This window comes from Hakea prostrata, chromosome 7 (genome assembly GCF_041222555.1).
Source record: "Hakea prostrata isolate BN-2017 chromosome 7, UWA_Hpros_2, whole genome shotgun sequence".
Taxonomy (NCBI): Eukaryota; Viridiplantae; Streptophyta; class Magnoliopsida; order Proteales; family Proteaceae; genus Hakea; species Hakea prostrata.
Genome location: NC_142606.1, coordinates 14,472,084 through 14,497,901, shown reverse-complemented (window position 1 = coordinate 14,497,901; position 25,818 = coordinate 14,472,084). Strand labels below are relative to the sequence as shown.

The 25,818-nt window shown below is 39.0% G+C and overlaps 3 protein-coding genes across 5 annotated transcripts in view; 1 reads left to right on the top strand and 2 right to left on the bottom strand.

Moving 5' to 3' along the window:
* Positions 1-1,789: 1,789 nt before the first annotated feature.
* LOC149010019 (Tetratricopeptide repeat (TPR)-like superfamily protein) lies at positions 1,790-3,885 on the top strand. Its single transcript, XM_089163400.1, has one exon. It carries the CDS (start codon positions 1,881-1,883, stop codon positions 3,087-3,089), a length of 1,209 nt encoding a protein of 402 aa, XP_089019526.1. The 5' UTR covers positions 1,790-1,880; the 3' UTR covers positions 3,090-3,885.
* A 3,914-nt stretch (positions 3,886-7,799) lies between these two features.
* Positions 7,800-11,964, bottom strand: LOC149010018 (putative pentatricopeptide repeat-containing protein At3g13770, mitochondrial). 2 transcript variants are annotated; one of them, XM_089164153.1, is made up of 2 exons: positions 9,409-11,964; positions 7,800-9,282 (listed from the first exon to the last, which is right to left on the bottom strand). In XM_089164153.1, exons 1-2 carry the CDS (start codon positions 11,669-11,671, stop codon positions 8,741-8,743), a joined length of 2,805 nt encoding a protein of 934 aa, XP_089020279.1. In that variant the 5' UTR covers positions 11,672-11,964; the 3' UTR covers positions 7,800-8,740. The 2 variants fall into 2 exon arrangements, with proteins under 2 accessions (XP_089020279.1, XP_089020278.1); XM_089164152.1 differs by having other exon boundaries at positions 7,800-11,963.
* Positions 11,965-13,073: 1,109 nt separating this feature from the next.
* LOC149010017 (DNA gyrase subunit B, chloroplastic/mitochondrial) overlaps positions 13,074-25,818 on the bottom strand; it is a 48,627-nt gene continuing 35,882 nt past the window's right edge. Inside the window, exons 15-20 of one of the 2 annotated variants that reach the window (XM_089163803.1) lie at positions 25,061-25,174; positions 24,875-24,991; positions 24,743-24,796; positions 24,555-24,660; positions 13,809-13,939; positions 13,074-13,703 (exon numbers count right to left, since the gene is read on the bottom strand). In XM_089163803.1, the coding sequence (XP_089019929.1) occupies positions 13,635-13,703; positions 13,809-13,939; positions 24,555-24,660; positions 24,743-24,796; positions 24,875-24,991; positions 25,061-25,174 (591 nt within the window). In that variant the 3' untranslated portion in view covers positions 13,074-13,634. The remainder of the gene's footprint in view (positions 13,704-13,808; positions 13,940-24,554; positions 24,661-24,742; positions 24,797-24,874; positions 24,992-25,060; positions 25,175-25,818) is intronic. The other variant, XM_089163802.1, reaches the window with a different exon arrangement.

The window sequence follows — 25,818 nt, the reverse complement described above, 5'->3', positions numbered from 1 at the left end:
GAAGTTGAATGTAACTGCAGCACTATTATTATGCCTTCTCCTTGATTCAGATCCCCTGACCTTGCTGCATATATTCCCATGTCCTTCCAAAATGATATTCTACTACTCTATGAATATGCATCTCTCAGAGATCTAGATCTCATGATGAAAAGCAGGGGAAAAGAAGAAAACAGTGCAGCTAATCCCCCAGGCTTGGTACTGCTGTAAATTCTTAAAAACTAAGGGGAAAAACTGTGGCTCCTTAAATCTAGTGAACTCTCTTTTGCAAATTTCATTGTTCCTCTGAACTGACATGTATTGCTTAACAAGAATTGTGTATGCTTCATGTCTTGATTGTCAATCCCTGGTGGCTAGAACCACACAAGACATGTGGAAGCAAAAAAGTCTAGCTTCATGGCCATTTCTCTGAAATGCTGAAATGGACATATGCATCCACGACAAAACAAGGCATCCTCCCATAGACCACCTTCATATTATAGGAACTGGGCCTCCATTCTCCTTCTCCTTGTTTTATAAGGCCATTTGAAAACTAAAATTATACCTATCTTTCTCACTCCTGATAAACAAATTAGGAATCTCTTTATCAGTTTCCAGAATTTCTCACTATACATGAGCAGAGATGGTGAAAGTAATTGGGAAGGATTTCAGTTCCAAGTCCGCTATGTTACAAATTATAGCATAGGTTACCAATCAAACACAATGGACACAAAACAATCAACCAAAAGAAAAACACATTGACAATGAAGAAGCAGAAATTAACTTAAGTAACCCAACTTAAGAATGGGAAGGGTAGGTTGTTTCAGTTTCTAGTTACTGAACTGAGCATCTTGTTCCCTTACTTTTGACCTCTCAGCTATTGGAACCATACCAGTTTCATGCTTCTAAAGAAGTATGCATGAGTCCTGTTCCCCTGATCCCCATCTTCATAATGGCCATTAATATATAGCAATGCTCTGGGGTCTGAAAGGATCATAATGTACACAGCCTTTACCCTGTTTTCATAGAGGGCTGTGTTCAGACTCACACCTGTGACCGCTTGGTTACTTTGATGGAGCAACCTTACCATTGCATCAAGGTTTGAAGAGGTAAATCTTCTGTTATCCTCTATTTTTTATTTTCAGATGATTAATCTCCAAAGCCCAGAATTTGCTTGAAGTAATTCTGATATCCTTGACAGGTTGCAAAGAGACTCATTCTTTCTAGCAGTATGTCTGATGCAATATCCTTGGATCTCCTTGCCAGTCTATAAGGTTCAGATGGGGGAAAGCTCATCCTGCCACTTAAATATCATCTCTTAAACAATTTCCTTGCAAATTCATTACCAGGAAGGATATCTACTTGTACCAAATGCTCAAACTATGACCCGGGGAAAACCCTCTCTTCATAATATATTTTTGGTTCCAAGTTGGGCCGCAATGCTTTGAACCTTGCTTCAATCCTGCGCATTTACCGTCATGCGAAACAATTTGAGCCGTCGGATTGAAATTTGGAATCCAACTGTCTGAAATTCCGCTTGACAGTCATGTGCATTAACTGAAGCAATTTTGCAATGCCTTACTATCTATACGTTCGACTCTAGATATACTGTCTGATGTGGTCACTGCTTCACTAAATTCTCTAGCATCCTTCTCAATAAAATACAAACCAAAAAGGTCTAATTGGGTTTAACCGGTTCAAAATTGAACCAACCCATTTTAATGAACATTTTCACTGGAATAAATAAAACTAGAAAAATTCAAGTTGCGAATATAGAAAACAGAGATTTGTCAAGTAAAGGGATCTTACTGATAACCATTTATCAACCTTGCGTACCTTCAGGATTCTATGCTGAACCTACTTATTCGGTGTAGGGCATAAACTCTTCAGCGCAGAATACTCCTATGCTCTCCTACTCTTCAATCCATTGTGTTTCATGTTCTGGCCCTCATTCCCCATCTTATAGCCTCGCCCATTTGCACACCTTGGGTCGTCAATTACAACCATGCACCCAACCTGCAACTCCTACCCAGTTCACTTTGAGACGCCCAAATCTCAAGATCCCCAACCTTTCCAACATCAAGGGCCGCAAGAACATCTCCACAGCCACGGATGTGTTATACCTTATGGACAGCCTGCAGCTTCCTGTGTCAGAAGATATCTATGCTTATCTCCTCAAAGAATGCACAGAATCTAGAGACCCCATTAATGGCTCTGAGGTCCATGCCCATATAAAAAAAAGTGGTCTCCACCTTGGGTTATCCTTGGCCAATCGGTTGCTTCTAATGTTCGCCTCTTGTAATCGCTTGGACGATGCTCAGTATGTGTTCGACAAAATGCCCGTAAGAAGCTCCATCTCTTGGCTTACCATGATTACTGGTTATGTTCATAATGATGAACCCGGGAAAGCACTAAGGATGTTTTCCAAAATGCCACAGCAAACCAGCTTGGAATGTAGTGATTTGATTGTCGTCAGTGTCCTCAAGGCTTGTTTTGAAACAGGTGAATTTGGGCTGGGGAAGCAACTCCATGGACGGGTACTTAAAGTTGGGCTAGGTAAAGATTTGTTTCTGGGCAGCTCGTTGGTCGATTTCTACACAAAATTGGGATGCTTAGAAGATGCAAGATTTGTATTTGAACAAGTTTGTCGGCGGGATACTGTGCTTTGGACAGCCATGATTGCTGGGTATTGTAGAGAAGGGAAGTTTGTCGAGGTCATGAATCTGTTTAAGGATATGGGGAGAGAAGGGGTAACGAGGAACAATTTTACGATGTCAAGTGCTCTGCGAGCATGTGGAAGGATTGAGGACGATGGGAAGCTGGGGAGGCAGGTCCATGCCACTGTTATCAAACTTGGGATGGAAATGGATCTCTATGTAATAAGCGGTTTGGTTGACATGTATGGGAGATGTGGGCAACTAATTGATGCAAGAAGGGCATTTGAGACTGTTGGTTACCAGAGGAATGAAGTGTGTTGGAATGTCATGCTTACTAGGTACTTGCAGAAAGGGTTATATAGTGAAGGGATCAAGTTAATGTATCAAATGAAGGCAGCTGGAATGCAACTCCAGGATTCAATGCTCAAGAAGGTAAGGTTGGCTTGTGGCGGTTAAGAATCTTGAGATAAGAGTAATGGGCTCTAACAATTCTGACTAATGAGGTCATTAGAGCTGACCTTAGCTGGACTTGGGTTTCCTGCACTCGGCTTGAATGGATGTGCATTACCATAAAAGATAGAACTGGCAAACAAGTTCAATTTGGGATTTCTTCTCCAACTTGGCCTAGTTTTGGGTGGAATTGTGGAAGCACCTATGCTTGGATTAGGCCAGTTCGATGTACAGTCCCATAAGTAGGTTGGTCCTCTTAGCATCCAATGTAGATACTAGGATATTTTATTTATTATTGAAGGGGAACTATAGGTGAGGGGAAACTCTCCATGCCTTCCCAAGTAAGATATCTAAACTGAGAAATGAGTTTTCAGGTTTCAGTTTCTCAGTGTTCTTTAGGCTTGATGGCCAATTGTGATTCGAGTTGGCCAATAATGTTAATTTCTGAATCTGCTTTGTCCATGGTGTGATGGTGAGACCTCCGCTGATAGCTCCCGTGCAGGGAAAAAGAAGGTGGAGTTTTTTTAATGAGGTTGCACCTATAAAAAGATCTGGTTTTAGCCAAAAATAAAATTGGCCGGTTGAAAATTCCTAAATCCAATGAAGAAATGAAGCTTTCCAAAAGAAAGCTTTCCGAAAGTGTTACATGGGACCCGGGGCCAAAGCAGGTGAATGGTGTTTTCCTTGAGATCATGTTTAGTGGAAAGCACTAGCATGGAATACTACTAGGGAGGAAAAGATTTGGTTGTGGATGATTGCTAGCACCCACCATCCATGCAATCAATGGCACGTAGGCCTGAATGCGTGGGCTATCTCGTATGGTCTTATATGTTTTTTTTTTTTTTTTTTTTTGTAAATGTATGGTCTTATATGTTAGTGTACGCATCTTGGGCATAGCGCCCAAGGTATGCAATGTAGGCGATAAATCGTCGAAATTAGGCTATATATAATCGTGTCGTTAGGTACCGACACGACACATCACACCAAAACAGGATTGGCCAAAAGTCGCCAGAAAGTTGCCGAAAAATCGTCTTTTTTGGCCGGATAAGCAAAATGTCGGCAAAAATTGCCATTTCTCTGTATTTTCCTATGGGTTCCTCAGTCACAAGCTTATCTTCTTCTCTTGTTGTTGTTGATTGACTAGTCACAAGCTTATCTTTTACTCTTCTTGTTGTTGATTGACTATTCTGTGATGAATGAACAAGGTTGAAGGGTATTTGTCTTATGTTGTTGTTGTTGTCGGATGTGATTTAAGTCCATTTAAGTGGAAAATACAACAGAGCCGGAGAAATGTCTGAGGAACTGCACGTGGGTTTCTCTGTATATTACTAGAGAAACATCATAAAATATAGAAAAGGACCGATGGGTTTCTCTGTATTTTACGCTGGATTTACCTAGATTGCAACCACTGCCGGAAGAGGAAGAAAAGAATCACCGAAACTGCCCTAGAAATGATCGGCAAAATTTTGAACCTTGATTGCACCTTCCATGCGACTCACGAAACATGATGATTGTAGCAGAGTGACGTGCACAGTAGATGATTTTTACTGAAAAATATGCAATAGCAGGGTGATGTGCACACTAGATGATTTTTACTGAAAGATATGCAATGACACATTGAAGTAGAGATTGATAAATGAACATGGAAGCCCTCAAGGTGGTGCAATCTATGATGATCCTCGGGTCTTACCCTTATGGGTCCAGTGACTAGTAATGCAGCCAATCAGCTGATACCCCACCAAAAGTACATTAGCCATGAAAAGTCAGATTCACTTTCCTCCCATGGCCCTCGAACCCATTTCCTTTTATCTGCTTACTTGCCAAAAAGACTCCTCTGCAGGAAGCAGTGATGATGGCGTAAACTAAGGAATTCAAGCTTTTTCAACATACGTCCGTCCTCCCACAAACTGTCTCTTCCTGTAATCCTGCACATAGCTAAAAGTAAAGTACCGAAATGCCCCTTACCCTCCAAAAGTACTCTGTCTCCTTCCCTCATTGGGTCTGTATATGGGGTTTGTCTCTGTCTCTGTTCACCAGAGAAGTTAATCTTCACAAAATTTCCATCTCTTTATTCACCAAATCAGATACCCAGAATGGATTCTGCAGATTTTACAGCATTCTCACAACAACAAGAGCTGCAGTCCTCAACCTCTGATTCAAGCATCCCGGGGTTACCCATCATCACCAATGGTTCTCAGGTAAGCTCAAGTTCAGACTCTTATTCTGTTAACAGCTCAGGTTTTGGTTTTGATCCTACTGTTTCTGTTGAATACTTGGATTTCCTTCGAGCCCAATTGGATTTTTCGAGTAATGACAATGAGAATGCAACCCAAGTTATAGATTTTCTGAGAAATGAGAATGTGGGTTTTGATGGATTTTCGGAAATCCATACCACTACCCAAAACACAGCACAGAAATTTCACAACGATTGCAATCCAGAAATGAATGTCGAAAGGCAGAATCCTCAGGTTCCTGGAGAAGTAATTGATTTGGAAGTCCCTACTGTATCTGTTGAGGTGATTCAGAACAAGAGACCATTCAAGTGTTCAGAGTCTGGGTGTGAGAAAACTTTTAGGAATCCACATACCCTAAGACTCCATTACAGGAGTCACTTCACTGATGAATCTCTCGTCTCTCGGCAATGGCCTGATAATAGTTCAGTGTCACAGGCATCCAAAGCTGGACACAACAAGAAAGTTCCATGCCGGTGCCCTGTATGTGGCCGGACCTGTGTGGGTCTGTATGAACTTCGCCGGCATTTTGGCAGGAAACACTCAGAAGGGGAGAAACTTCATACTTGCAGGAAATGTTACAAGAAATTTTACGTGGAAATAGATTTGAAGGACCACGAGAAACTATGTGGTGAGAGGGTTGAATGCAAATGTGGCTTGAAATTTGCCTTCAAATGTAACCTTTCAGCTCATAAGAGAACCCACCCTGAATGTGCTGAAGATACTGGGGAAACTTAGCGCTCAAAAATTTCAGATGGGTCAATTGGAGTGAAGCTGAACTGTGTTTGGTTTCTTTTCAGACAAGGCCTTGTTTATAAACTCATGACATTATCAAGAACTGGGTGATTCTTCAAGCCTTTTCCCATGATTTCCGATTACCACTCGGTTTCTGTGAATGTTAGGTTACTCATATCATGATTCCGACTCATTGTAATCTCGATTTGTCTGTAAAAGTACTTACTTGGTATGCATCAGAATCAGTCTCTTACCTTTGTGTTTATGGCTTTTTGAATTGTTTGACTTGTCTCTGTTTGAATCACAGAGATGCAGTGAACTAATTTTATTAAAACTTAACTGTAAAGGACAGGGGAAGAAAGGATAAGAAGTGTACAACTTCAGGAGGAAATGCAGAAGAGCAGAAAGTATTCTAAATGTGGTTGAGGTCTTATCAACAAAAATGGAGAAAATAAGCCCCTTATTTTATCAATTTAATTATTAAAAGAATCAACAATAATCATTGAACCCATGAATGCAGTCTACCCCATGATTAGGATTATCTCCTTGAATTCCCTTTACAGCCTTGGATACCTTGGATACCTTGGTAGGACCAACTGAATGTGAGATCCAGCTTCACACGCCTGGTGTACCTTAGTACATCAAAAAATGAATTTTCAGTTTTCTCTATAACCTCTTAACAACACTTGCACATAGAATTGGATTCAGATTCTATGCAAAAAACACAGATTGAGATTCATGTGGAGACACCGATGAATCCACCTATCCAAAATTAAATGTCATCTCCAGCTAAAAGGTCATTTGTATTAAGTTTTTAACATTACATCACAAAAACTTACATTTTGTAGAGCACTGATCCCTGCCTTATTCCTGACATATCTGATATTTCAAAAGAATATCATCAACAAAAATTTTAAAATAGAAAAATTCCTTTCCTCTCAAAGGAACTAGAATCTAAGTTTGATTTAAATCTGATCTAAATTGTCATTATATGGAAGTAATTACTTGGTTATAAAAATCAAATGTCATCAGTGCAGGGAGCAAGCTTATGGCCAGTAGAGAGTTGTTGCATCATGTTCGATAGTTTGAAGTGATTATCACATATAGGAGGAAGGGTCAAATGTATACAGCCTTACCAGGGAGGCTGTTCAATGGGAATAACCAAGAGGGCTCGTTTTTGAGAAACAGAAGTAGCAAATTCAATAACAAAAGTGGATTCAAGTGGATTTCTTTCTGCTACTCTCCTTTGTTTTAAGGATTTCTAGTTGTAAACAGGGTCAAGTGGGTTAGAGGCGGTAAAGGTGGAGCGTAAGAAGACACAAAATAACTTAAAAATATCAACGGGATCAAGACATAATCAATACTATTGCAACATAAGAGAAACTACAACGCTTAACATTAGATACTACTATGGTGGTTCCAGAGTTTTTCAAAGCATTTAACAATCAAGACGGCTATCTTTCCATCCGAATTCTTTCACCTTAAAGACGAAAGAGAACTTAAATTCATATACCCAGGGTAAATGCAAATCTTTCAGCTACTGGAATCGGATCTTGGGCCCTTTCCATACCTTATCAGACCACTTTCTGCCAAAGCCAGCGAATATAGTATTCAAATTGGCTATCCTGAGTTTCTCAATACCTCTTTTCATGAACATAATGGAAAATGAAAACCACTAAAGGAACGGTAACCTCAACATCAAAAACAAATACATGCAGGAAAGGGAGGGGGGGGTGGGGGGGGTGCCTCTTTACTTGTTTTCTTGTCTCAGAATTATTTTGAGAGCCAGAATACATGAAACATGATCTCAGGCGTAAAACAGAACAACAGTCCTACTTTAGTATCCAGGTTAATACAAGAAATAAAGAGAATTAAAGGTCATGAACTTGGTTAGCTCTTCTTACCAGCCTTCTTGTGAGAGGAGTAACCTTCCGTGTTACTTCCCTGGCTGCAGGTAGTCAAGAATGCACCGTCTGAAGCTTGCTTTGATATCCATAATCTCCAATAAACCATCACAAACTTGCCAATGATCATGTCAGCAGGTCTGTCTTCGTGAATCATTCTCACAATGCTGAGGTAGCAGAAACCTTCATATTCACAATATCTTAAGGAACCTACTATTACAGTAGTACCAAGATGGTACAGCTTAACATATTAAGGACATCTATTACAATATGATAAAAATTTTTGGAGTAATTATCTATCTAGATATATGCTTTCTTGAAAGCTTCACAGAATATATAATATATGATTCCACTCATGAAGGTAATGTCAGCACTCACCAAATTTTGTAACCACACTCTGGCCGAAAAAGGCTAACCAACATTAGTAATTTTGACAGATTTTGATATGTTCTTTAATGCAGCTTGCCCAAGGCCAGTCTGTTTTCTTCCACCTATTATTAGATCACATCTTTGGCAGGTTTCAGTATATGCCAGCTTGACTCTCCTTCAGTTAGTGGTGCGAAGAACAATGCCTTTCCTTGCAAGAGCAAACCCGAGGTGATGTATGTTCTTTGGAACAGATTAGGATAGGAAAATTTGGAGAACACCTCTGGGAAACCTCAAAGCTCTTGGCTGTCTGTAGTTATTAGCAAGGCAGGCCACATGTCCTAGAGGCCCTTGACCATTTTGAACTTCTGGGGCCTGCATCATAATCTTCATGAAAGCTCAAATAGAATTGTTTTTGCAGCTACCAATAATCCCCACATGTGCATACTCCGTTAACAAAGTGATGAAACCGGTAACAGTCCCTCATTATAATCTCTCTACCTGTGACTTTCGATATAAACTTGGTTGCAGAGTGGCAGTCCCCACACACCCTTAAGTTCTTAATTATTCTCAAAGGGGCTCCAGGCTGTGTACTGATTAGACCAAAAGCTATAGCTAGCTTCTCACTGTGTCCACACAGGCTGTATTCCTTCTCAGCTTCCTCTAAATCCTGGAGGACAAAGTTTGTATCAGGTACATACCCAATCTCCTTGATCTCTGCATACAAGTTATCCATTTTGGCAAGTATAACATCCATCAATGGGTGTGTCGTGTCACCAACAATGAAACTGTGGACTCTATGTTTTACCTCAATCCAACTACAACCGGGCGGCTTTGTTACCCCTCGCTCCCTCATCAAGCGTCTTATTCTTGCTGCATCCTCCCATCTACCTGCTGCAGAGTAGATGTTTGCCAAGAGTATGTAGTTCCCAGAATTCTGTGGCTCAAGTTCAAGAAGGAACCCTGCAGCATACTCCGCAAGATCAGGGTTGCAGTGTATTCTACAAGCACCCAACAATGAACCCCAAACAGCAGAATTAGGTTCTAGGGGCATCTCTTTAATGAATGTCATAGTTTCATCAAACTGACCTGCACGTGCTAGTAGATCTACAATACAAGCATATTGCTCTACAGCAGGCTCCAAGGAATATTCAGATTTCATCATCTCAAAATATTCCCACCCTTCATCAATAAGGCCCGAGTGACTACAGGCAGACAAAAGGTTTGTAAATGTATAATGGTTTGGCTTCAAGCCTATAATTCTCAAATGGCGGAAAAGATTCACTGCGTCCATCCCAAAACCATGCATCCCATATCCAGCAATCATGACATTCCAAGAGACTAAATCTTTCCGGGGCATCACATCAAAGACTCTTCGTGCTGTTTTAATGGACCCACATCTACAGTACATGTCAATCAGGGCATTCCATATAAAGTTACATGCATCAAGCTCATGCCTGATAATGAACTGATGAATCTCCTTGCCCTGTCGTAGAGCTGCCAATCGTGCACAAGCAGGGAGGGCTGAAACCATTGTGACCATGTTGGGTTCCACATTACGTAGTTGCATGTCCCTCAACATGTTCAATGCACTAATCCCCTGTCCCTTCTGAGCACAAGCAGCAATAATTGCATTCCAAATAACTACATCTCTTGTTGTGAGCTCATTGAATACAGAGCAGGCAATTTCCAACTTATCACATCCAGAATACATTGATATAAGAGCACTTCCAACACCGGTAGACAGCTCAAACTCATTCCTAATAACAAAACTATGGATTTCTTTCCCTAGTCTTAATTCCTTCACAAGTGCACATGCAGCAAGAGCACCCGATAAAGTGATGATGTTGGGGTAAATTCCAGTTTCATACATCTTATGAAAGAACTCAAGAGCTGTCTTCCCATCCCCAAACTGAGTATAACCAGTAATGAGTCCATTCCATGTAACAATATCAGGCCCAATTCCCTGTGACTCCATTTCTTTAAGTAGTTCAACGACTTCCTCACGTGAACCTCTGAGTGCATAACCAGCAAGCATTGCATTCCAAGATACCACATCCTTCTGCTTGATTCTATTAAATTTTTTACGAGCAACTTCCAAGGCTCGGCATTTGGAATAGAAGTCCACCAGGGAATTGCTGACAAGCACATCTGAGTCTAATCCATCAGATTTTATGCAATAAGCATGAATCTCCTTGCCATGTTGAAACAAAGACAAGTTGGTACAGGCTGAAACAACACTGGCAATGGTAATTGCGTTTGGTTCAACCCCTTCATTCACCATCTGCTGGAATATCTGCAATGCTCTGGAAGAATTATCATTTTGTACATTTCCAGCAATCAATGCAGTCCAAGACACAACATTTGGCTTAAAATGATCTGATCTCTGCAACTTAAGGAACAAATCTGAAGCCTCCTCGAATAATCCATTTTGAGCGTATGCTGCAATAATCGAATTCCATGTCACCTGATTTGGCTTTACACCATCAATCTCCATATCTTTAATACATCTTAAAGCACGCTTGAAATCCCCTTTGGTGGCATAGCCTGAAACCATTATGTTCCACATGACGACATCCTTGACTTCAAACTCTTCAAACAACTGCCTGGCGAAATCCATCTTGCCACATTTTATGAACATATCAACGATAGATCTTTTCACAAAAGGATTTCCATCAAAACCAATACTTAACATGTAATCATATACATCTTTCCCAACTTGATAGTCCTTCAACTCTGAACATGCTTTGAAAACCTTGGGAAAGACAAAGTGATCGGGTCGAATTCCTTCGTCAATCATTAGATAGAACAACCTAATAGTCTCTTCATAATAGCCTAACCTGCAGTACAACCCTATTATTGCTGTCCAAGTGAAAACATTTCGCTCTGGCATTTTATCAAACAGCATTCTTACAGTGTCAAGACAACCCAATTTGCAATAAAGTTCAAGGAGTTGGCTGGTAAGAAACACACAGAAGTCCACCCCAGAAACAATCATACGGGCATGTATTTGAAAACCTAATTCAACGGCATCGAATTTTCGACAATTCTGGAGTAGTAAAGCAAAAACTTCAGAACACTCATCGGGGTTGCTTAAATCCACGGACTGAAGCAACGCAGAAGCATTATCCAACAACCCATTTTTCGAAATAGAATTGAATTCTACAAAATTTTCACTGTTGCTACGGCGGGTATTTAACGTTCTGGAACAGTTCTCGTAAACTGTAACCGTTGAAGCTAAAACACGCCATTGTCGTCTTGGAAAGAAGAAACAAGGGAATGTTGGGCAGGGTACCTTGTAGGGTGTTTCCAGATCGGAATGAAGGAAAGGTGGTGCTCTGAGAATTGCCATTCTAGTTCAAATTGGTATACGACTTGGAAAATTAGACTTTACTACGATTATAAGATTACAAAAGGAAGTATCACAAGGGTCACTGAAAGCTGGAGGTGGATGCTACATCATCACAAAATAGAACAAATCTCAACCAGGAAATGATGTGGTCGTCTCTGCTCTATGTGATAATTCAGCAACATTCATTGAATTCACTGAAAGAAGATTTTCTACCCAATGGACCTAACTTTAAAAACAAATTAGAAGAAATTTACAAAATCACCACATCCCCATCCAAATTTCACGTATTCTCTCCCTTCAATATTTCAAGAGCTTGACTTGAATGTTTTTTTTTTTTTTTTGGTGAAGCTTGACTTGAATGTTGTTAAATGCGAAATGCTTGCCAAAATCTCGATTGTTTATCTCGCAGCCTCGCAGGTGGTTGAAACTGAGAAGAACGGTCTAGATTTCGATCTTGACCGTTGACAACACATTGCTGCTCATTACTGAAGTTGAACTGATATTTTAATGGCGATGGATACTACCTAAGCAAATTGACGTTGCAATTCACCAACAAGGGAGATGAGTGACGTAAGAGTGTAATCTATTAAAATTGTTCGGACTGGCCACATGAACCTTCCATGTAATGTTTATTATACAATAATTGTTTCAAGGGCAATGTGCAAAGTTTTGGCAAAATTTGCCGGTTCATGCAAAATATTGGCTAGTTTCGGTCAAATTTTGACCCCCCATTTCAAGGATATATTTAGTCATTCTGAGCCCAAATTTGGTGTCTAACAGTTTAATGCCAACAATCACATTGAAATTGTTGATTTTGCCTAAAACCTCACCTAAATTGGTGTTCAAACGAAAAAATTTCACAAAACTTCTATGTGAAATTTCATTTGATAATTGAAAACAATGTTATATCCGTCAAGAATGAACAAAGATTTACTGCTATATGTCAAAAATTAAAGAAAAATATGACAAGAAGAGAGAAGCTCTAGAGAAGAGAGAAATTCATGAAAAATACGATGATAATTCGTCCAAAATTCGGCAATTTTTTTGTTTATATCGCTGAAATTCTTGAGAAATTCGGCAATTTTTTGCAAAATATCACCGATATCTTGCCAAAACATTATCAGTTTTTTGTTTCAATTCAAAAAAAATTTCATACCCTGCTGAAACAACCAAAATTCAAATATGTTTTACCTTGTTCGAGGGTGTTTGGTAATGATTGTACCGACATGTTTTGAGAAAAGAGAATCTAAAGTTTTCTTCACCCAAAAAAAAAAAATCTAAAGTTTTCACCAGCAACCCTCTGATACCACGAAATCAACAATATGCATGATGTTTTTTAAATTAGAGTGAAAAATTTAATAAAACCACAACCTGACCTTACAAAATTTCTGTTTAACTTCTAAGCTCTAACCAGGAAAAAAAATGTTTAATTAGGGATTTGAAATATCCCAATTGGGATCAGTTTGGACCTAGAAATCCTAGTTTCGACCATTACGAAACATCAACGGCTGATTTGGTCCATGGATTACGCTTCACCACAAAAGAGTGCATGATTCCGATACAAATCAGTCAAAATCAATTCATTTGAGCTTTTTTAAAGAGTAGCTTTTACTGATGCAAAAACAAACAAGAACAATATTGACTTCTACATGCTTCTTGATTTTCAACCCAATCCCTCCTGAGTCCTGGCTAGGGCATGAATATGACAGAGACATAAGCATGAGGCTGTTTTAGGGAAGAACAACAAATCCGAACTGTTAATAACAGAATGAACATTCAATAAAATAGGCGGAGATTAACTATTTTTTCTCAAGTTGATCAATGTACATTATACAAGGCGATGGACGGACCTCCAACATTGTACCTAGGTTAAAATGGCTAATGGGCACCAAACCGAAAGCTATAATGCAATGCTACAGGTAATTTTCACTAGATGGTCACGTAAAACACAAATGTTGGACATTTAAATATCCAGTTGATCAAGATTTACCATGCTCGCTGAATTCCGTATGAGTTCCTTGCGAAAATCCACCTGCAGCATAAAGCAAAGATTGGTTTCAACATCGTTCTCACTATTTCCAAGGAGAGGATCCATACATACGTTGAACACGCTAATAATTAAAGAAGTTGCATTTACCCGAGTACCCATGAGAGAGGAGAAGACAACATTTGCGTCTGCTGCATCCTCGATGAATAATTGCTTCAGTAACCTTCTCTCTGGATCCATTGTCGTTTCCCATAGCTGCACAGGCATCATCTCTCCAAGACCTTTTACAGGACACGAAAAACACATTACAAAGTGCAAGGATAGTTACAAAACAAATATTAACCTCAGTGGGTTATGGAAATCCCTCTACAAACAAGCACTCGATTGAGTGAGTAACATGAATTTCTTAGGTTTGGGAAGTATCCCAGCAAAGAGACTAAATTTGTCAGGGAAAGCAAACGAATCAACATCATCACCCATCAGATTAATCAACTAATAAATAATCCCATGAGAATACTACAGTTGTTCTTCCACCAAAAAAAAAGGGCCATGTTGCATGTTTCCATAGTTGGTTTTGAACATTTTGAAGGCCAAATAATCATGTTTTGGCTTGAAACTTAAAGAAGACCCTAATTAAGCATCTCCAAACATAATGGGACCTTCAGATAGAATGAAAAAAACCAAAACCACCATGATAGTTTGGTTTTGTAACATATCCAAGATTGTTAAAACATACCTCACTTTTTCCTTTCTCGAATAAAGCCTTTACTATGCAGAACTTAGCAGTATAACACAAAAAATTCAATGAGACAACTAAAATACTCACTGCAAATTCAGAAAACTATTTGAGAAAAGGTAACAAGTATACAGCCGTTAATCATGGCGATACTCAAAGAGCTCTAAAAAGCTGTTCCGCCAATTATGTCAATACCAAATAGAATTCTGTATGGGCTAGAGAGATCCTATCACTGAAGGTCATGTCATACTATGTCTAAAGAAGTGCTAAAAGTCCATTGCAACAGCCTAGTAAGTCTCATCATCAATATGTTCTAGGAACCTGAACCTTAGAGATCACTGGGTCAGTAGACGATGCAAATGTGGATCCAGCAAGATTTTATCACAAAAGGTCATGTCATGCTGTCCCTGTACTGATTCTCGTGAGCAGATTAGAATGAAAGTGATGAAGAGGGATACTGATAAATGTAAAACCACCGTACCCACTATACCCAACATTGGATGTTTGTGTGGGAAATGAAGGTGCATGCCACTGTGGTGGCTTTCCATACCCACCATATCCACAACTCTCTTCCAGAGTGCCTCAGATAAGGAGGAAACATCTATCTAAATGTCAATGTGTTCGTATTTCTCATCCAGTCTGAACCTGCAGTCTAGGCCTCACAAATAAACTCTTAACCATGAGGGCATGTGCATCATGGTCTGCATCAGCCATCATGTGTATCATAAACAAATTAAGCCTCTTCCATGAATCAGATTGGCTTTACTCTGATTCTGCTTGGTTGTAATCATTATGAAGGGGCTTGCAAATCTATTGCCCTCACAACTACCGACACCATGATTGGCATCCTTTCCACCACCACAAACTGTGTGAATGTGGGAACTAGATCATCCCTGCTTGGCAGTAACTCAAAAGGTTGGGATGTTTGTGCATGAATAAACCCTCTCAGGAAGCCATGAACTTGCATGTCAGGCCTCTTCACATCATGTGGGAATTTGTTAAATGTATTAAAGAGAAACTACATTGAGGTAGATGCAACTGAGTATATCAGTTCACAAATTTTTGGGTACAATAACAAAGACGACACTTGCTATGGTTTTTGACATTCATCAAAACTTGTGCCTAACTTAAAGATTAACCACGCAGTACAGAAATGAAATTGCCAAGAAGTTACTCTACATAAAAAAAAGGGAATGTTTGACAAGCCACACTCTAGATTTTGCAGATTTGCGTTGCCTTTCCCCATTATATGTTGCACTAGGCTAATCAACTATGAGTGAAAGCATTGATTTTTTTATTTCCCACAAATTAAATATGAGGCTTCTTACTTCCATGGTTATTAAAACGGCAAAGTGACCAAAGCAATTGGGGCTCTGTCTTGGCGATTAGGCGACTAAGCGGCGATTAGGCGGCAATAAAGCGATCAAAACAGTTTAGTCAATATTTTTAATATAACTACTTTTAAACTACTTTTTATAATAAGCTAAAGTACTAAACAAACATTCAACAATCACATTCATAAAATAAATAAAAAAATTCAAGAATCACAATTATGAAAAATTATCCAAAAAAATAATAAAAACATAACTTCATCTCATCATGCATCATAAGATTTAAGTCATTGTTTATTTAATGATAAATTAATAGATCTCATTATTCCGATTTCCAAGTCATTGTTTATTTAATGATTCATTGATTATCAATGTTGAATATGGCTCATGCTTCACATTCTGTTGCCAACAGGCAATTTGGGCCTTGCAGGTCATTTGCAAATTGGGCCTCGATTCCGAAATAGCTCACATATAAATTTATATGTGGCATTGTAGAATAAATTATGATTATAAAAATAAATAAAAAAGCAAAAATTACAAAATGCAAAAAAAGCGGCTGCTTTAGCATTTAGGCGGCAATATGGTGCAAAAGGCGGTAAAGCGGTAGTGCCTAAGCAAAAAAGCAGCAAGAAATCAGCTCGTTAGTTAAGCGGTCACAATTTAAGCGGTTCAAAAACCGCTTTGCCGCCTAGGCGGCCGCTTAGGCACGCCTAGGCGGACGCTTTGATAACCATGCTTACTTCCACATGTTATTTGGCTAGAACTTGTCAAATGTGAAATTAAGGTGCCCCTCTTGGCCCCTGATTACATTAGCATCAGCATGGCACTAGGGTCAAACCATAGTATGGGTGACCTCTCGCTTTTTTGGTTTAGCGAGAGAAGATACCAGCCTTGCCAGGTGAGTCCAAGGTAGAATAACTGGGTTGAGATCTCAGTCAAGTCGAGACCGTGGTTCGACCAAGATCTCGACCATGGCCCAAAAAATCACTTTTGAGGATTTCAACCAGGCAGAGATAAAAGATCTAGCCAAGATCTCATGAAACCCAGTCTATGCCAGGCAGTTTACCTCCTCCATCTTGACATGTGGTTTCAACACCCAAATCATGGATTTTTTCATATAATTTCTGGTATACAAGCCATTTGAAGGCTAGCTTCAACACAAAATGGGAAAGCTATTTTCTTTGAAAAGAAAAACCCTTAAAATGATTGATATGGTTCTTGACCCAAGTCTACCATTATGAAATTGGAATTTAAAATACTAGGCTACAAATTTAGGAACATACCCCATGACAAATATAAGGAGTTCTAATGTGCATAAGAGGCACAGTTACCTTTGCTTATTTGATGGCTAAGTCTTCCTCCAAATCAGCTTGTTTGAATTAAAGATCCACTATAAGTAGCAGAAAATCCTTTGTTTTTGGCAAAAATCCAACAAAATCATCAAAAAGGGCGTCCAAAGTTGAAGCTCTCAAAACCAGCAAGATATCTTGACTTCTGGTTGAACAAGTGAGTTTAAGTCAACTAAAAACAAGTTTTGATTACACTTAAATGTTTCATCTCAGTTTCTCAGGAATCGAGATTTTAGTCTTTTACCAAGATCTCAGTCATTTTCAACTGAAACTTAAACCACAATTTTCAAACCAATCCCTTGTATAAAATATCTCAAACTTGATTGAGTCGGAATATCTGTACCCCATCTCCCCAAGATATAGGAGTTTCACCAAAGTTCTTCAAAGCCTGTTGCCATTTCAAATCATTCATTTTTATTGAAGCTTTCACATGATTCTAGGTCGAGCAGATGTTTGAACATTAATGCATGACTCAAGGGCTTTTATGAGTATATTAAGTGAAAATAGTCCATCTTAGGGTTTTACTGCAGTGTAGCAGCCTCCAACTTGGGAGTTCAAAATGAAACTATCAACTACAGTACTTTTTCATAAATCCGAGGTCACCAGCATGTCGAAAAGGCCTAAAATAGGCTGGACAGCTAGCTTCAGCCCCAAATAACACCAAATTCCCCTCTAGATGTATGCCTACGGGTGGATTTTTCATTATACTTGTCTCTATGCCTACACTGAGTCTATCATCTGGAGTGTTTAAGGATTGTTTTGGTTTAGAAACAGATTTGGGAGTTTCTTTTGGTATTTGCTGGACAAGGTTTTCAACTCTTATTGATTGTTCACCTATTGTTTGAAGATTTGAGTTGGTAAAGTTTAGTTGTTTAACAGTTTTAAGACTTCCACCTCTAAGACCTTCTTTGTTTTTAAAATAGGCAACTAAAACATCTCTACCTTCAATGTTTAATTTGATTTGGTCCATTGGAGGATGGAGAGAGGTTATTGTTTCTATTGATGAGCCATTTTTTGAATGGGTTAATTGTTTGGTTTATTGTTCCATTGTTCCACGGATAATCTATCTGATGTTTCTTAGCATAAGAGGCGAACCAGACAGAATCTCATGTTAATTTTGTATTGTTCCATATCATGATACCAAGCATCACGAATTTGAATTTTTTTCAAGAAGATTAAATTTCTCGTTAAACCAATCTTTCCTAAGGGCATTGTTAGGGCTGTTAAAGTCTTGCCGGAGCAACACTTTATCGATCAAGAAAGGTTGATCGGGCAAAATCATCATTAATGATGAATTCCTTGGGGGAACTTCCATAGCCGAAGGAGTCAGTGACTCGGGATCAGCTTGGCTTTCCTCAGATTGTTCATATTGGTCTTCCTTGGTGTAAACACCACAGGCAATTTGATTATTGGTAACTAACTTGCTAAGTCTGATAATTGGTTCTAACAATAGACTACTAGAGTCAGAGGGAATGCTTGAGCAAGAAGCTCTGGATGGTTGATGGTATTTGATTAACTGTGAGGATTCACCTCGTATTTTGCCAGAGAGGTTCATCCGATCGAAGGACATTGTTACCAGTCCAGATTGGTCCTGGGTTATTGATGCAATAGTAGAGGCAGGTCTTACCTGAGGCTGCACAACTTGAAAGGTCCATTGTACGGGAAAACTAACCTCTTCCCAACTAACGTACTTGGGTTGAATTGTTCTTGATTGGCAATCAAAGCCTTCAAAGAACTTTGTTCGTCCTCTGGTGGATTTTTTAAGGGCCTCAGGGGCTACAAATTTCAAAACCTTGTATTGAATTCTGTAAACTAAGGAAATTGGTATGGATCCGAGCTTGATGTCATAAACACTGGTTTGGAGGTTGACGACCAAAGAGTCTAAAATGTTTCTATCATCAAGGGATATTGTTAAGTTTAGAAAATGGTTAAAGAAGATTGGTCCACGACAAAGACTTGTCTCGACCGCTTCTAACAAGGAAACCTGAAATTGGGTAAACCTTTGGTCTCTAAGGGCCAAAATGAGGGAAGTGTTTAATCCTTCTCGGTGGAGAGGTTTATTTGCTATTTGGACACATCCAAAATGGATGTAATTGTATTGTTGTTTAAGGTTGAGAATTGTTTGCTTTTGTAGAAGACGAATTTCTTCCAATTTAGAAGAAACACGAATTGTTTGTTCAACGGTCTTAATGATTTCCCTAAAACCGAAGATTGATTATTGGTAAATTTCTTTTTTGGGGACTTTGGGCATACTCCATTCCGCCAAAGATTGATCAAAGTCATTGTTCAATTCTTCTTGGTTTAGGATATTGGTAGCCAAATTGGTCTCTGTTGGCTCACAGGTTGATGAACAGTTGATGAAGACAAGCTTCGGGTGATTTTTTCAAACTCTCTCTCTCTCCCTCCTAAAAGAAAGGGGTCCACTTAGAGAAGTCTTCACCCGTCAAGAAGAAAAAAATGATACAAGAAAAATAAAGAATTTAAAGTATTAATGAAATAAAATGCGTAACAGAATTGAAAGAAAGAAATTTAGGCAATAATTCGACCATATGCAAATGATGCAAGAAAAATAAAAAAAAGGTCGGCAGAGCCATCCCTTTCATTCGTTGATGATAATGATAATGCATTGATGAAAAATATAAGGTTACAAGGAGAAGGGTAACCGGACTTACACGGAGAAAGCTTTGGTTACACCAGAGTTGTTCTAATCATACACCACGCCTTCATGGCTCTGATACCAAGGATAAAGAACATTCCAAACCAAATGGACAAAGAAGAACATTTATTGGAAAATGTTTCAAATGCAACAAAGTCGGTCACTTGGCCAAATACTGCCGTATGGCACAAAAGGTCAATCTAATAATTGATGATGAAAAAATTCAGAGTTCAAATCTCCATTTGTTCGCCAAACCAAATAGTTTGTCTGATTCCAAACACGAAATCAATAACATCAATACTGATTTGAGTAGTCTTTCAGACGACTCTGAAGCCATTATCTTCACATGTCCCTGCAACGGATCAGGAATATGTGAATGTTCCACAAATACCATCAATATGATTAGGAATGAAACTATTCCAAGTTTCTTTCTTCATTTTGTTGATCAAATACAAGATCCCGATTTAAAGAAACAATATCTTGAATAGGTTAAAGAATCTTTGATTCCTAAACCTATTCCCACACAACATTCCAATTACAATCTTAACAACATTTACAATCGGTTTAAACCGTCTTCATCAACACCTTCTCTCCCAAGCAGTGACTTCAACATCCAAGCTCTTGAGACATTGACCAAAGGTCTCAAAAGAGAAGTTACCCAAATAAAACAGGAGTTAAGCCTTCTCCAAGGACAACTCTCCAACATTTCCACACAAACAAATATTAACAATACTGAACAATTCTCGGAACAATTTGTTCCTAACAATACTGAACAATCACCTGACTATTTTGTCCCTAACCAGGACTTCAACCAATTAATCAATAGCATCCATTTCCAGCAATGGCATGTTTGAGTTCATCTCATCATCAATGATTCCTTCACCCTGTCCACCATTGCCTTGGTTGACACTGGTGCAGCCTCTAACTGCATCAAGGAGGGACTTTGTCCCTACTCAATACTATGAAAAAACTACCCATAGGCTTTCTAGTGCCAATGGCCAAAGTCTCGGTGTCAATTACAAATTATCAAATGTTTGCATTCACAACAATCAGATACGTCTTAGACAGGTTTTTATCCTTATTAAAGATATCATTACCAATGTCATCTTAGGGCAACCATTTCTTGAGATGATTAAGCCATTTACGGTATCTGATACAGGAATAACCACCAACATTCAAGGAAAAGAAATATTTTTTGAATTTTTGGAAAAATCCCAAATTTCTCAAATAAATCAATTAAAAAACATTGTTTTTTCAACAATTAACCAAATTCAAAATCATTTTCCACCCTTACAGGTTTCCAAACTTGCATAATTTGTTTACAACAAATTTTCAAACAACACATCATTACATCATCATTGCAGTCCTGACCTATTTATACCTCCATTTTCCAGGAATTTGCATACTCCCAACATGGCTACCCCCAAACCACCTCTTCCAATACTGCCATCAAACAAAAGACCTCTTATGGCAACAAGTCTGCTCAAGCCTCTTCTTCTGCAACCAAGAACAACACCCACCAGGCCATTGTTGCCTCAAACAAACCCTACTCACACATTGTTGCTGGTGCCAACTCCAAACCCACAGGTACTCCCTCTCTTGTCCCTGAAACAACTCAAACAAAAATGACTACCCGGTCTCAAACCAACACCACCAAGTATTTTACTCGACCTTTCATACCAACACTCTTCACCATTGAACCCTTTTGAGCCCAGAACACCGATCCCATAACCATTGCCCAAAAGCTCTTTTGGCAAGGCTAGGACTTTTATTCCACCAACCCAGGAAAATCCCAAGAATATTATGAATACATCCTAGTTGACACTGAGTCCGTTATCTGGAAGCAAACAATGGACATAAACGACCCTACTCTGGTGACTCACACTACTTTTATCATTCTACAGGTTATCACACCTGAAGAATGGGGTACAACACCACTTCAGTGTCAGACTTTCTCCAACCCTGAATATCAACCCAACCAATATCATTATTTTGATTATATTTGATGCATGGATGCATGCATTCTTCTATCAAAATAAAGCAAATCGTCATTCTTGGTTCCTTTGCTTTGCACACAAATTCCCTATCAACACAACATTTCCATACTGGTTCAACCAATGGTGGGCAACTATGGGACCCCTTGAAACAATTATGCCAAGTTCTATGGCAGAAACCTTCACTATCTTTTGTCAGCATACAACGTCTTGCCCAACAACACCAAACATACTCAGGTTCTTTGTCCATTGCAAACTGGCATGGATAATGTATTGGGACTATTTGATTGCTGAACAAACTAGTGCAGCCACCAAAACTGCACCTGATAATGAATGGACAATACCATGTCTAGCACAATCTTATCATACCAAATGGTGGGACAATTGCAACATATCCAAGTGTAGCATTCCGGCACTCATCAAGTCCCTCACAGGCCTTGAACCAATACCAACAATATCTCAGGCCTCATCTACCAGCAGCAGAAAAGCCAAGCTCTTGACAAAGAAGACGAAGAAGAAGAGTATGACCAATCCATCAGTGATTCTCGGATGCACCATTGCCACATTGGACAACATGCTCAGGATCCACTAGATGACGAAGAAGATGATGAAGATGATCTTCTAGCCGAGTCTGTGGCTTCCTCCCCCTTTGTTCGTGTTACTAGCAAACGCGGGCGAGGACGTGGACGTCCCAAGAATACTACCAATATTACCGGCAAAGGCAAAAGGCTTTCTGCCAATTAACCAATCCTTTCAGTTCCCAGGATGTGAAGCCGTTAGCCATAACGGCATCAAAGAATGGTCCGTAAGCCATGACGGTAATATCGGCACCTTTTTACCCAGGGTAAAATATGGGTTACCGTTACTATTCCGGCCCTGAATAGTCTGATGTGTCCTATCAGTAAAAGGGCAACTAATTCATCATTATGGTTTAAGAATGGTCCAGCCAATATCCGGCTTGGTCAAATAGGATAAGCCAAAACCCGGCTCAGCCAAATTGGGTTAATCATTTTAAACTAGACCAATAGGAAAAACAGTATCTGTGACATATGGAATGCCCTGGAATGGTTCATTATCTATTAATTCTGCATCTAACGGTGCAAAGCAAAGATCTGCGTCCAATGGTACAATGCAAACTTATCAAATCAAAGCAACATCAAAGTTCAAGATTCAAGCTTCCAATCTAACGGACAAGATTAAAAGAAATCTTATCATTATCTTTAAGAATTACAAGGAAATCTCAAGGAAATGATCTTGACCATCAATCAAGATTACAAAGAATCCAACGAACCCCCTTCATCAACAAGGATTCTCCTTCTATAAATTGAGAGTGCTCTCAAGAGAACGGGAGTTGGATTTTTTGCAAGATTAGAGAGCTTAGAGGAGTGCTTCTCTAGGAATAGGTTGGTTTCATCCCTTCCCCTCTCTGTATCATCTTCTATCATGTTTGTAACAATGCCTTGTATCATCTCCGATGATTTGTAACAACGTTTATCACCACGAAAGATCCTACTCTATCTTGGTATCAGAGCCCAATCAAATCCCCAAAATTAATGCAAAACAATTAAGCAAATCTAAAATGCTTAACGAAATTGAATCATGTTTAAGCAACCTTATCATTCCTGATACTCCTGCAAAATCTGCAGAAGCATTTGCTTCCAATGCCACTCACCGAATCGAAACGATTCAGGATGGGTTTGATTTTGGATCCAACTCAGGCGAGTCCATCACTGAGTTAGTTCGTGAAATCAACATCAACAACACCACCCATCAATTAGCCCTTTACTACCACCGACCCACTTTCCCTGACCTCCTTATTGGGCAACAGTAGGACCCATGCCCAATACCATTCTAGAATCATTTATGAATGAAAAATTGATGGTTTAACTGATTATCAAATCAACAATAAACTCCAGAAAATGACCATGGTTGCCAATGCTTATCAGCTCCGTGAAACCAATGACCAGTCAGTAGCCATATTTCTCGTAGCAGGTTTTACTGAACAATTAAAAGGTTGGTGGGACCCCCCTCACCCCAGCCTAGCACTTAGGAATCCTAAATGCTACCCAAACCAATGCAAACACTGGTGAACCAATTCTTGAACATAATCAACCAATATTTGATGCTGTAAATACTTTGATTTACACCATCACCATTCATTTTATTGGAGATCCGTCTCGTTTAAAAGATAGATCTTCTGAACAATTATCAAATCTAAAATGCAAGGGTCTTCACCAATCCAAATGGTACAAAGACACTTTCATCTCCAAAGTCTTAACCAGAGATGATGCAAATTCATGAAGAATAGAAGACATCATACCATCTTTTGCAGATCCATGCAATAACTATAATATGCTTAACAATACGTATACGCATTATACATGGGTATACCAGTTCATAGAGATATCCAAGTGATTTTAAGATATGAACAAATAGAAAGTAAGACAGGCACCAGATCACTTGCACAACAGATATAAAATATGTAAAGATACAAATAGTTCTATGGAGACAACCCACATCCATTCCCTTACCAATCATCTTCTGCAGATCCGTGCAATTACGATATGCTTAACAATATGTAAACGCATTATACATGTATATACCAGCTCTTAGAATATCCAAGTGAAGCATTTAAAAGAAGAAAAAAAGAGGGGGGGGGGGGGGGAGAGATGAACAAATAGAAAGTAAAAGAGGCAGCTAGATCACTTGCACAACAGGTGAGAATAGCCAAACGCAAATAAACTACTTCTGGACTGAATTTGTACAAATATTGTTCAATCAACTGTCAGTGAAATTGGCATGCAAAGATCACATTGAAAATAATCTCTACCTTTGAACCTCTGGACGTTATATGATGCATTTGGAGGGAAACTGTTCTCAAGTTTTTTACGCTCTGCATCATCGTAGCAATAATATGCCTGCTTACCCCGCTCAATCTGAAATATCAGTGAAGACCAGTTGAGAAGCAACAAAGAAAAAAATGGTGTGTCAATTTAGGAAACCAAGAAAGAGGCAAACCTTATAAAGGGGTGGAACACCCACATAAATGCAGCCTTCTTCGAATAGTGCTTTCTGCACCATAAAAGAACACCCCTCAATCATTGTACTTCAGGCAAAAACTCTTTCAGAAAATTATAACTACAAAATTACCTGATATCTATAGAAAAATGTCAGCAAAAGAGTCCGAATGTGAGCCCCATCGACATCAGCATCTGTTAGAATGATAATCTTATGGTAACGTAGTGCTTCCTTTTTGAACTCTTCTCCCTGAGACAAGAAACTAGTTTAGGAAAATGAAAGCAAAAAGGTCATGAGGCAATGAGAACACTGAATGACCTTCACTCCGAGTCCAAGACCGAGAATAAGATTCTGAATTTCTTCGTTCTTGTACATAGCTGCCTCATCCCTTCTTTCAATGTTCAGAATTTTACCCCTCAGGGGAAGAATGGCCTGCAAAAAAAGATATACCAAATCATATCTGAAGAAACCAAATTGAATCATACTTCTCATTATATATATAAATATTCCAAGAAATTATACTTATAGAATAAGGGCCACAAAAGTCGGTACATTTGATTACCGTAACTTCATCCACGGCAAATTGAACATATGTGTTTGCCACTTATATACAAAATAATCCAATTAAGTAGAAAATACCCAGAAAAATCACAAGTCCTGATATTAGCAATAATAAGGTGAGTAAGCGCATCACCTTCAAACACCAAGCAGGTGGCAGTATTATGTTTCACTATGAATCTATGACATGCTTACAGAGGTTTTCACTGATCATGTAAGTTAAAATCAAATAAACTTCATTCTGTTGCAAGTTCAAACAGTAATCAGGAAATAAGAATTCCAGACCCATCATTTCTAGCCAGAGAGCCAATAACTATATATGTATAATTGTATATATATATATACACAAGCATGAAGAAGTCCAACAGTTACCAGTAAATACGAGGTCGAGACCCATCATCTCTAGCCAGAGAGCCAGCAACCATTATGGTTTCAACTTTCAATTAATACAAGCATGAAGCATCATCTTATTTAAAACTTGAATTCACCCGCACTCACATAAGTTAATGCTGGATTCT

Bases quoted from the DNA above. Each gene is read 5' to 3' on its own strand.
- LOC149010019 (XM_089163400.1), top strand. From the start codon at position 1,881: ATGCTCTCCTACTCTTCAATCCATTGTGTTTCATGTTCTGGCCCTCAT.
- LOC149010018 (XM_089164152.1), bottom strand. From the start codon at position 11,671: ATGGCAATTCTCAGAGCACCACCTTTCCTTCATTCCGATCTGGAAACA.